The 13,285-nt window shown below is 29.1% G+C and overlaps 1 protein-coding gene across 2 annotated transcripts in view; it reads left to right on the top strand.

The window, feature by feature from the left end:
* The window catches only part of LOC145313538 (sodium/potassium-transporting ATPase subunit beta-2-like), an 88,525-nt gene that overhangs the window by 36,285 nt on the left and 38,955 nt on the right, over positions 1–13,285 (top strand). For both annotated transcript variants that reach the window (XM_080152986.1, XM_080152987.1), the window contains 3 exons: positions 7,399–7,498; positions 9,143–9,216; positions 9,627–9,692. In XM_080152986.1, coding sequence (XP_080009112.1) covers positions 7,399–7,498; positions 9,143–9,216; positions 9,627–9,692 — 240 coding nt within the window. The remainder of the gene's footprint in view (positions 1–7,398; positions 7,499–9,142; positions 9,217–9,626; positions 9,693–13,285) is intronic.

Genomic DNA, 13,285 nt, shown 5'->3' with positions numbered 1-13,285 from the left:
TTGAAAGAAAACGAAGTGGCGCTTTTTGTCGTTTTTGGACAGTAGCTTTTCTAGCCCCTGCGGGTGGCTTTAATTCTGCGGGGCCAATTTCCTAACCCTGCAGGGAAATCATTAACATTTACCTAATCTCAAATAACCTATCAAAAGCTGTGAAAATACAAAAATCTCGCTTCTTTGTTTTCTTTGCATGGTCCAAAACTATTTTAGTAAGTTGAAAATTTTAATTTATATTTTTCGCTTAGCTACTGTGTAAAGTGACCTCCTTGTATTTTATCCTGTAATTTATCTATTTGAATTATACCCTGTTATCTGCATATCTATCTCTGATGTAGAAAAATTACTAAGCGTTTTATTCGAAATAGTTTACCTGCACTGTAAAAAATATTTGGGATTATTTTATAAAAAAAAAAGGAATATTGCATCCTATTGAATAAAAATAGAACAATAGAAGTATTTTTCTACCTTTAACTTTCATCCTTATGAATCATGATTCTTTTTTTACTAATTGGATTTATTAGATTCAAATTTTATATCTAAATTTGCTTTGGTTGAAATCTTCTTTTTTCCTGTCAAGTTTTCAAAACAAACTGCTTTGTGTCCTAACAATGCAAAATGAAATGAAGAACAAAATAATTGAAATTTTTAAAAAGTAGATTTTAGAGTATGTATATCTAACTTTCTTTAATTTAGATTGATTTCAAACTTTTAGGACAGCTTCACATTGAGGCAATAAGAGGACAGTTTTCTAAAAAAAATCTAATGAAATGTGTATTATTCCTTTTTTCCGAATCAGACCATAGGACTCTCTTTGAATTTGTGTCCTTCAGAATAATGACGCTACGTACACCCGCGGTATTAGCGTCTGGGTAGGTGTTGGGTGCGATTCTGTGACATACCATGTCTTGCAAGGCGCAACTCATTACCATTCACACACAAGTAGGACTTCAAGAAAAAGGTCGTGCAATGAAAGGGTTGGTTGACTGTTGGATGTTATCTAACTTTAGGGGGTTGTTAGAGGTTCGCATCCCATTTCAAGCAGATTTTAGGTTCTTTTTAGATGATAGAAAACCTCACCCCAATGAGGTAACTAAACCCCGAACAAACATATTATGCAAATCTGAATTTTTAAAATAGCAGCTTTATTATTCATTTAGGATGATTTTACAATAAATATGAAATGTAGATGCCTCTTTTGGTTACAAAATTCTACTGTTATTTTTTAATTAATTATTACCAATAAAGCACAAGATCTCAAAAACAGCATTTGGGGGTAATACTGGTGAACAAACATATTATGCAAATCCAAAACAAAGCAACAAAAAAAAGGTTTTTTGGAACTTTTCTCCTCTTTTAAAGATTGATTATGATAAAATAATATTTTTTAAAGGGATTTATGCATTATTTATAATAAAATATAGTAAAAGGTAGAAATTAATGATTTTTCTAAATAAGAAATGTTTGAAAAAAATAAATTTGATCCCTATCACTTTAGAGGACAGCTGCTGACCCCCAGTCTTATGGATGAACCTAAATACATGTTAAAGATAAAAATTACCCTGAAAAGTACACAAAAATGTTTTTTTATGTGTTGAAAAAATCTATTTTAAAATCTTGATTTTGAGGATGATGACCTTTCAGATGCTCCTGTTGGTGGTGATGGTGAGCCAAATGTTATCTAAGTACATGCCCATTACAAAAAACTTGTCTATTAACCTATGTACCATTTTTTGTAGTCATAGCAGCCTTCAATGGACCCCTCCGACAAGAAATATAACCATCTTCTAAAAACTACAGTATTCACCTTATGAATTGAAGTAAATAAAATTGCAATTCTTTTCTTTTTTAATAATGCTGGGCTGGAGGATGCTATAACTACAAAAATTGGATCATAGTTTAATATATAAGTTGTGATCATGGACATGCACTTTGATAACATTTGGCTCACCATCACCACCAATAGGGGCATCTTAAAGGTCATCATCCTCAAAATCAAGATTTTAAAATAGATTTTTTCAACACACCAAAAACATTTTTGTATAATTTTCAGGGTAATTTTTATCTTTAACATGTATTTAGGTTCATCCATAAGACTGGGGGTCAGCAGCTGTCCTCTAAAGTGATAGGGATCGAATTTATTTTTTTCAAACATTTCTTATTTAGAAAAATCATTAATTTCTACCTTATACTATATTTCATAATAATTAATGCATAAATCCCTTAAAAAATTATTATTTTATCATAATCAATCTTTAAAAGAGGAGAAAAGTGCCAAAAAACCTTTTTTTTGTTGCTTTGTTTTGGATTTGCATAATATGTTTGTTCACCAGTATTTCCCCCAAATGCTGTTTTTGAGATCTTGTGCTTTATTGGTACTGATTAGTTAAAAAATAAAAGTGGAATTTTGTAACCAAAAGAGGCATCTAAATTTCATATTCATTTTAAAATCATCCTAAATGAATAATAAAGCTGCTATTTTGAAAATTCAGATTTGCATAATATGTTTGTTCGGGGTTTAGCTAGGAAAAGGTAATAATAATGCTTTGCTAATAATTATTACGTTCAATCTTCCATTAATTTCACACATTCAAGGCGTGTGTAAATCAAGAAAAACATGCAAATTGCAAATATTTTCGCAAACCACAACTATACGCCACAAAATTGGGTGTCCCTTGAAAACTGCTCATATTTTTTATTGTTCCTTTTAGTAAATAATTTAATTCGTCACATACTATATTCAACAATTCTGTGTTTGTCCTAGTGCTTTTGTCCATTACGATCTCTATTAGGATTTGCAGCTTTAGTAAAGGCGTTGAAGTGGTTCTTTTAATTTAACATTATGTACATAAGCAACATTGCTAAATTTAGTTTTCAGGCTTGTTTGCGAAAATTATTGCAAGCCACAAAGTGTGGGAAAAAATTTATTTATTAATATATTATTTAGTACAATCGCTACAACAAAGATGTTTATTTTAAACAGACATATAATTTGTTTCTATAAATCTTTTGTGATGTATTTTTTGAGGCACTTGTTACTACAATAATAGTTTTAGATGAAAATCAATCCATTTTTTCTTCTTCAATTCAAAGATATGATAATAGTTTTAGAAGGCGTTGATAAATTGAAAGGGGGAAATTTGTCGTCATTTTGCTAATATGGAACTCTTTTTATGGTCAGTTCGTTTATCTAGCAGGAGGTTTAATGATAGGGTAAAGGGTGGATGGGGGTATCGTTATTTTATTCACCTGGAATTATTAGAGTACATGAAAATCTGGTGCAACATCCATGTAATTATATATCAATTGAGAGGATTTTAAGGCTTGTTTTGTAACAATTAATTTTGTTAGTTTAGCGATTTGATATTTGTATTTTTCAAAGATTTTAAACAACAATGGGCTACTGTGTTAAGGTCTGGGGTTTTTGCGGTGCACACGCATACTTTAAACTCTTCAATTTCATCGGAGAAATAAAGACATGTCGACATTTCATAGTGAGACTTTTTAATTTTTAAATTTATTGGTCCTTTGATAAATTAGATTTTGAATGAAGCAAAAACAAATCATAAGTTTTTTGGGAAGATTTCGTGATTAAATATACAGCGATTGAGCTCTGCAAGTCTTTTGAAAGTCTGTTTTGAAGTTTTTATTTGTTAATAAACCTTACTAGATCCTTATTTCAATTTAGTTTTTAAATTATACTTTTGTAGTTATAACCAACAGGAGTTGCCGCTACAAAAAGAAAATGAAATTAGGAATGTGAACTAATTGTTTGAGTCTAAATTGTTTTTAGAGGAAACAGTGTCCCAACCTCATATATTTTATAGGATTACTAGATAGGGTAAATTCGAATAATTGTTTTTCATTAATGTTTAAATTTTATTGGGATCCAAAGATTTTTTTAAAAAACGCTCTCTCATTCGTTAGTACAGAGATTTTTATTAGTTTATTAGTGTAAAATATTTTTTACCAATAACTTTATTGTACAAAAAGGGTAAATTGGTTTATCATGATTAGGAACGCAATTAATTTATCGACCATTGTCTGATACATAACTAGCTAGTTTAAAGGTAAATTTTCAAAAAAAAAGAAAAAGTGAATTGAAATGACATTAAAATTTTTAAAAATAAATTACTCGATTGTTTATTTAATTCTCTTAAATTTACTATTTACTATAGGCTAGCATTATCTTCTTAATAAAAAGAAATATCATAATTTTATCAAATATATTTGTAAAGCTGAAAAATGAAATGTGCAAACCTAAATTTTGAATGTATTAACATTTCTCACTAATTCTTAGTTGATCTAATGTTTCTTCTTTGAAATTCTTCAATCTTTGAGTAAAATACCAAAATTTCAAATAAAGAAATGGTTACAATATTAGCAAGGAGAAGTAAGCTTAAAAGCAGGGCAGCAATCAGAGGGTGTTTAGAATGTTTTTCAAGAAATGTTAGCAAATCATTAATCACTTTTTATCTATAATTTATTTAAGTCAGCTTATAAGAAAGCTAAAGGTAAAAATCTTGAAGATCTTTAAGTGGCTATCAGACTTCCGGAAATACCAAATTAGAGAGTAGCTGATGGAATAAAAAATTTAAAAAATTTAAAGTTGCATAAAAAACATGAATTTTCTTGAAATAGGTATAATTAGACATTTTTATTATATTTTTTTCCTCTTAATTTTAACATGCCAAGTTACATAATTTTTAACATTTAAAAAAAATATCAACGCTACACTACAAGCCTTTTGTTGTCAATTGCATTATGTAATATTGAGTAGCCCCGCAGGTTTAGGGCTCCCCGCAGGGAAAAGGCTAAGTTAGGTTAAAATTTACGTATTTTGTCAACTTTGTATTTATGTTAAATTTAATTAGGCCTTTTGTAGGATTAGGTCTTTTGTAATTTATAAACAGTTTTTTCTAATGCCTTAAAATCTATACGACAATGTTGACAGCATCTGTATGAAAAATGCTGATGAAGTGTTAGATGGATAAATCAAAATTAATTAGGATAAAAAATATAAGGATAATATAAGCAAATAGAAAACAGTGATATGAAGTGTTTTGTTTTTCATATTTGTATATTTATTTTTATGGCATGAATAATAATATTGGAATAATTTTACAATAAAATAAAAACAAAGGACCAAACATTGAACAGACATAGGGACAGATATTATAAGATTGTATCTATAGTAATCAATAATATATATGTTTTATGTTTATTCTTACCTCAAGTTCAGAAGACTGCTATCGCTTTAAAAGGTTTGAGGGGGTGAGCACCCCTTTACCCACACCTTTGAACGTCTATACCCCATCCCCTATAAGTAAAACCTCAGAAACTCAAAAAATGTTGGTGCTTAGTGGTTCAAAAAGCTGGCATGTGTCATATGTTTTGTCAAAGTTATTAGTGGCACTGCATGCAATTTTGTAAAGCAAATGGAGTTAAGGAATATTGAGTTTAAAACAAGAATAAGTAGAAAGAACGTAATGCTGTTAAAACTTTAAAATAAAAAAATACACAAATCTCATTAAAATGGCTAGATATATGTCCATTTTCCTGTAAAAGAAATAGCTAATGCAAAGAGAACTCAGAATTCTACAAATTCCAATGTTTATATGTATGTGTAATTGGATTATAAAGAATATGGATAAAACATTAAAGCATTCCCTTAACACAAAAGCCATTACATAGGTTAGATGAATATGAAATATTTAAGATTTTTTTTTATAGTAAGACTAAGTTTCCATCAGAATGTTTTGGTTTTTGCAGCGTTTAGGACACGCAAGGACAACTAGCGCTTTGGGTGCAATTTCAATGATTGATTCGTGTAATAACTTAAGCAACGCCATAATTAAAGACAATCCTATTCGAAGACTAAGGTCGATTGTCTTTAAGATGTTTGGCAACTTAATCATCAATTTATTTATTGAGATCTATTTGAGTAAGATATTTTTGTTTATCCATTCTCTAGGAAAAGGTTCGGTGTGAAAAAAAGACTATATCCATTTTTATATTATCTTTTGTCAGTATGTATTATATGCAAATGTATTTTTGTGTGTTTAGAAGATTTTCTTTTCTTCATATTTAAATATCTTCTTATTTGATTCAAAAGATTAAAATAAACATGATTTTTATGGTAATTGAAAAAGAAAGTGAGATGAAATAAAACAAAATACAATTTACATACTACATACTACATAGTCCTAGAAAAGCATATTTACTTTAAAATGTCCTTCTATCTGTTCGCGTGTCCGTCCAAAACGCTATGGGGGAAAACGTGAATTATTTAGTTTCACAGTTACTTTTATCAAAGGCTTAAATTTTCCAAGATTTTCAAATGAGCATCTAAAGTGTGTTACCTTTTTTTATGTTTAATTGTTATTTGGCCACAACTTAGTAAAAAATGCTCGCAAATCAGACCTTTTTCGACTAAAGATACTCAAATGGTTCCTTTACAAGCCCAATCAATCAGTTTTAAGATATCTTTATATTTCAAGAAAAATTTATGAAAATACTAAAAAACAGCAAATTTGGGTGTTACCTTTTATATGCACAGATACCATAAAATCAACAGAAAAAATAATTATTTTTACTTTTCTGTCATTTTTAAAGTTTGATTCTGTTAAATTGGCTATTCTTGAAGGGATTTATGCATTGAAATATACTGAAACATAATATTGGGCAAAAATTAACGTATTTCAAAGAAAGAAAATTTTGAAAAATACTTGTTAGCAATAATAATTAGCTCAAAAAGTAAAACAAAAAGTTTTTTAATATGGCAAAAAAATGATAATCTGAATCTTAATTTTGGGGATGATGATCTAAAGGACGCTCTTACTGGTGGTGATGATGACCCATATGGTATACAAGTACATGAGCGTTATGACAACTCATCTATTGAACTATGGTCCAATTTTTGTATTTGTAGCAGTCTCCAATTAAAAGTTGTAACAAGAAATATAACCATCTTTTAAAAACTACTATATTTACCTTATGAATTGGAGAATTTAAAAACCATGATTGTATGTTTTGGGATTTCTCTTGATTGGAGAATGCTACAAATACAAAAATCGGACCATAGTTTAATAGATCTCTGTCTGTCTGTCATTGTGAGGGAAAACGTAAATTTCTCTGCTGCTATTCAGGATAGACGGTTGAAATTTTAAGTGAACGTTTTCTACAGCAATAAGCATCCAATATAAGATTTCATGCTCTTTATTTTGTCGTTTATGCCGCAAATGGCATACACTTCTCTTATTTCAAATATCATCTTTGTTTCTCTGTGTTTTGATTTAAATGAAATTAGTTCTTTTTGTTCTAATGTTAAATATTGAATATTTGTTTTCAGACCTCATCAGCTAATAAAATTTGTCCTTTTTGTTCTAGTGTTAATTTTTTCAGACCGCAGCCGGTAGATCTGCATTCAACATTGATATCATTCCGTCATGGCGGTGCTGGCAACTGGCAAATACTCAATGATAGATTTAAAGAATATTTAAAGGTATTTTTTATATTCTTTGATATGATGCGAACTGGTAGATACTGATAAATTTACAGAATGTTTAAAGTTAAAGCATTCCCCTTTTCCCTTAAAATATAAATATTGTTACTATATTTTTTTTAAATTTCAATTTGTACTGTTTATAAAAAAGAATATTTTTTAAACCTGATTAAAGCGGCCTGGTTGCCGTTTAATGCATCAATTATCCCCAATTTAAACTTTTCTATCCTCCCATTAACTTTTACTAAAATCCTTTTAATCTCTTAACTGGTAAAAGTATCCGGAATAGAGAAGCTTTTTAAGTGAAGTTATAACAAGGTTGACAACATCCAAGAAAGCAAGATATCTACAACAGATTTTATTATTAGAAGGTGCTTTTACATTAAGTAATCTTATGACCACTAACCCCCCCCCCCCCTTCCTTAATTTGAAATAATTAAATTTAGATTTCATGTTTTTTTTATTACATTAGATCAGATTAGGTTTTATTAGGCATGGAACTTCCCTTTCACAATCATTCATTTGAAATAAGAAGGAGTGGTATCAGTGCTTTGTTTGAATGCATAAAAATTAGTAATTACTCACAGAAGAACATCTCTATTTTTTTAGCAAAAACTCTAAAACAGCTGTCACAAATTTTGACTACTATAACAAAAGTTTTTCGTTGTAGACGGACTTTCATTAGTTTTAGAAAAGCTATCTTTTAAAAGAAAGGTGGTTTAAAAATGCAAAAATTGTAATTTGGGTGTTGGAAGAGTTTATCGATAGGGGGGGGGGGGGGGTAAGAGGGGGGAGGAGGGTGCAGAAATCACTGAAAGTTTTTAGCAACTCTTGCAAAATTCGCGAGATTTGCAATATCATTGCAAATCATGTCATACGATCAATTGGGATTAAAGCAGGGTACAGATTGGGAGGAAGGAGGCGGTGGAGAGAAAAATATTAAGAATAACTGACTTTGCTCTTGAAATAAAATGTGCCGTTGACTTTCTTTCAAATGCCCATGGTTTAAAGAAAGTCAAAATCCCATTTTATCTTTATCATTTAGAAGTCTTTGTTTTAAAAAGTATTTTCTTACAATTTAATGGAAATTGAAATTATTCTTAAATGGTTTATTCAAGCAATTGACTTGAAATATTTATATATTTATGAAATAATCACGCAACTTACCATTTGTTTATTCAGTTACAGAAAAAAGGTAAAAAAGTTAACATTTGAATTAAAAAAAAAACGTATTGACAATTAGCTATATCATAATCTTATAAAAAAAGAAAGACTGTACTTTAAGAATAGTTAATTTAAATCTATTTATACATAAATATAAGTTTAAAATTTAAAGATGTAAACACTCTTAAACCAACCCCCTCTCCACCCTTTGTTTTCCTTGTTTAAAAATATATGAATCAAAAGACTATGGCCGAAAATTTGATATACATTGACAATGAAGATACATAAAACTACCCCTTCTGTAGATTACAATTGGTGGTTGAATTGTTTGAACACTCAACTTAATGAATCCACCAATCAAAATTCACTAAAGTTAAAAAGTTGTTAAGCTATTGAATAAGAAGAAGTTATTTTAACATCTCTGGGGACTAGTGTAATAAACAGCCCCTATGAATTTAACCTTATTTTTTTTTATTTCAGGCTTACTCTTTTGGTAAGAGACCAGGTGGCTCAATTGTATGTAACTGGAAAACTCAACTTACCTCCACAGAAAGGTAACAATTTAATAAGGCTCAGTATTGCCAATAACAAGCCACCAGTTCACTGTCTCTTTGACTTCTAAAAACAATTAGGAGATGAGAAACGTATATTGAACAGGGTAAAACAAACTCGCAAATTTTTTAAAAAGACTATTTCATTTCAACTTCATGGTTAATTGTTAACTGTTAGTTTTAATCTTTAATAATAAATGATGGAAAAAAAACTGAAATTTTTTTGGCTTGCTTTTTAAAATAATTTTAATACTTTACTTTGTTAATTGAATATATCCTTCAAAAGAATAAAAGAGTATAGGCTAATCAAAAGCATCAAAAAGAACATGAAGGAACTTCTATCTCATGTATTTTCAAGAAAGGTATGAAGAAGGTATTTGGTATGCCCAATATACATTTCTATTTTATTTCAGGTGTCATATAGGTAACCGAAAATGGATGGCCCTTGATACAGATGTACCTTGCACAGGAGCTGAAAAGTAAGGCGACATTTAATTTTACCTTAATACAGATGTACCTTGCACAGGAGCTGAAAAGTAAGGCGACATTTAATTTTACCTTAATACAGATGTACCTTGCACAGGAGCTAAAAAGTAAGACGACATTTATTGTTATCATGAAACAGAGTTACCTTGCACAGGAGCTGAAAAGTAAGACGACTTTAAGACGGATATTTTAAAAAATTTATTTTGGCTCCATCAAAGTGTAAATATAATTCGAGATATTAGTCAAAATCACCCCATAATGTATTGATGCAATTGATACAATAAAAATAAAGATAAAGAAAAAGACAATTTTCACCGCTCCATAATCCTAATATATATTTATTAGCATAGTTTTTGCTGAAGTAAAAACAATATCCATAAATAAATGTGTGTATGTGTTGTTTTTACCAACAATACTTAGTTAATTGTGTCCACACACAGACAAAAAATTAAATACAAACAACAAACAAAGGTAGAGTCCAAATAATTGACTAATACGATGTTCCACCCACAATTTTATTTAGAACATTTTTTTTAAATTCTAGGTTTAAAAGAAAGCTTAATCAAGTATTCAAAACTCGAGTAAGGGTCTAGTTTATCCAAAATGTCCGTTTTTCTTTCTTTACAAAATTAGTTACAAGGATGGTTGGTGTTATTTTTGCTTCTCTGGCGATTGGTTGGTTACTGCTCATACATTAACACAAAGATAATAAACACCAAAAAAGGTTCCATAGATAAATACAAATAACAAATAGTTTTCCTTTCTTCAAATTTTAACATATACAACTGACGAGCCCTAGATTTATCGATTGATTGATTTATAGTATCAGAAAGAAAGATCATCAAACACCTTGAAAAAGTCAAAATCTAAAAATAGATAATTGTAGACAATTGTTGTATATTTTATATATATGCCAGGCATAATTACCTAATATTTTAACACAGTTTGTAGATTTTTAGACGGACCTATCTATTTTGATACATTCATACCTTAGATATACCACAAACCTAACATATTATTTCATATTTTAATGTATTAAATTTTATGATAATCTTCAATATCATAAAAATAAAAAAATAAAACAATAAACATTTTTATGTGGGGAATATTTTTAATATTTTATTTTTGCATATATATTCTTAACATAAACAACATTTTTTAATGCAAATATTCTTTGTAATGTATATAAAAAGTTTCCCAGTATAGCTTCAAAACTGACTAATATCCGTTGGATCAAAACCGGTTCTGGTTAAGGGATGTGTTGTTAGCAGATGAATTAATCCACCCGTGCTCCTTATTTCCAGTTTAAAAATAAACATTTTATTAGTTGGGGGCCTAAATAAACTTCCATTGATCTATTCCTCTCTGTTTTAATTGATTCTAAGAAATCCTGATTGAAGATTTGTTAATCTCATCTTCTGGGGAATTTCTTTATCTTGTTATAACATGCTTTTTGACATTCATAATTCTGAAAATTATAATAAATATTTACAAAACATAACTTTTATCATGATAAAATGTCAAAGTAATAGTTTATTTTAGAACTATCGGCTACACCCCTAGAGGCCTCTATTGGCCCTTGAGGAGGGGTGAGTTGATTTAGATTTCTTTAAAAATTAAAAAAAATTGGGGGGATTCTAGGTGCGATTTCTCTTGGGTGGGTGGTGGAACCCTTCCCCAAAATAGTTATAAACCTTCCCGGGACCTATGAAAAGTTAACCTGTTAAGGAGAACCCGATCGGCTCAGCGTTTAGCGAGATTCTTCGGTACAGAAAAACAGACAAACAAACACACATCCTGTCACTTTATTATAAGGATTATTGAGAGGTTTTTATACAATCATCCGCAAAAAAATCATACATTAGATAAAAAAAAAAGTTTTAAAAAATTATCTTTTGCTATTTATCAAGCCATTAAATGACCAAGAACTGTAATTATTATTTAGTTTTTTAATTAAAAATTTAAATCCTTAATGATTTTTCAAGAAACTGAGGAATAAAATTTTTAAAATGACAATTATATTACGATGTAGAAATAATAATGTAACTTGGCAAATTTGTCTATGACTGTCGCTGCAAGGAATGAGGGAACATTAGAATTAAAATTATGCTGGTTCCCAAAGTCTTCTGATACAGTGGCTAAAAACATTGGGGACTTTTAACGAAACTTAATCGTGTTATACAATACAGTGTCCAAATGTTTCCACTAATGATTTCCTTGTACAGAATCGTTGTACACCAATTCATCTTCTATTGTCTTATCCTTTAAGATCCCGGTTTCTTTGCATTTCTGAGATTCATGTTGCATTGTCTTTGATCATATTTGTCTTCACCAAACCTCAAGGACAACAGGGATAAGAAAATAAAATACAAATAAATCTTCCCCCAATTTTACAAAATTAAAAAAAGTGTAAATTTCTAAAATAAGGGTAAGATTAATATATCTTTCATTATATTATCCCCGAGTTTCTGATTATACCTCAAACAATCTACAATTGAGACTTGTTGTGTTCATACGGAATAAATATTAATTTTTATATTTAATAGTACCTATCCTAAAAATTGGAGAAAGTAAGTATTTTAAGTATAAAGTCTATAGGCACAATTGATAAATTATAAAAAAGAAGTATTAAAAAAGGGCCGAATGGATTTTTTTAAAATCTTTACATAAAAAGTACAATAAATAAAAAAATCAGGGTGGGGGGATGTCACAACGATACATCTTTGGGAATTTGAACCAAGAAATTTTCAGTGCACCCTTTTTATTTATCTAGAAAGTTACTAGTACAACCTCTTCTTTTACTAATTTCCTCTAAATCTTTTTGGTCAAATATTAACTTTTTAATCTATCTACAGAGAAAGACTAAACTACATAACTTTTGTGTCACTTTTGAGGAAGACGATTCCCTTTTCTCCCATCTCTTTTGAAGAGATTTTCTTTCCCCCTTCCCTTTTTCTTTAAGAAATGTATATGACGTCACAGGAATCGTGTTCCTTAAAAGTGACACGAAAGTTATGTAGTTTAGTCTTTTTCTATCTACATATTCATATTTTTTTCAATAAAACCCTAATTAGACTTGATAAACCGTGTTTTAAGCAATTTTAAATGAACACCACATACAATATTACGAACATATAAATAAATCTGAGGAAAATGTGACATTTAGGTTAATGTACAGTTTTCAGAAATTCATTCCTTTTAGAAATTCCACGACAAATTTGTAAACATCAAATATTATTTTAATTCAATATTAGTCATGTATGATGTTACTACATTTTTTGTAGGAATATATATTTATTGCATTGTTTTATAGACAACTTTCCGCAGATATTACAAACTAGTATTGATTATATGATAAGATTTTTTAATATTCGTGGAAAATTTCTATAATACAATGCATTAGATAAATTTTCAGTAAGGCTAAAACCGGTTCTGCTGAAGCGAATATTAATCGGTTTTGAAGGAAAGCTGAAAAATATTTTATATAATGTAATCAAATTAAATTTATTTGAAAAAGAACCAAATAATAACATGTTTTTTTTAACAAAAATTGGCATAATTATTTAGAAAAAATTGAAAGATTATA

Source organism: Acartia tonsa, chromosome 3, assembly GCF_053477335.1.
Source record: "Acartia tonsa isolate MP-2025a chromosome 3, ASM5347733v1, whole genome shotgun sequence".
Classification (NCBI taxonomy): Eukaryota; Metazoa; Arthropoda; class Copepoda; order Calanoida; family Acartiidae; genus Acartia; species Acartia tonsa.
The sequence above is the reverse complement of the archived record's forward strand: the minus strand, read 5'-3'. Positions and strand labels throughout refer to the sequence as shown.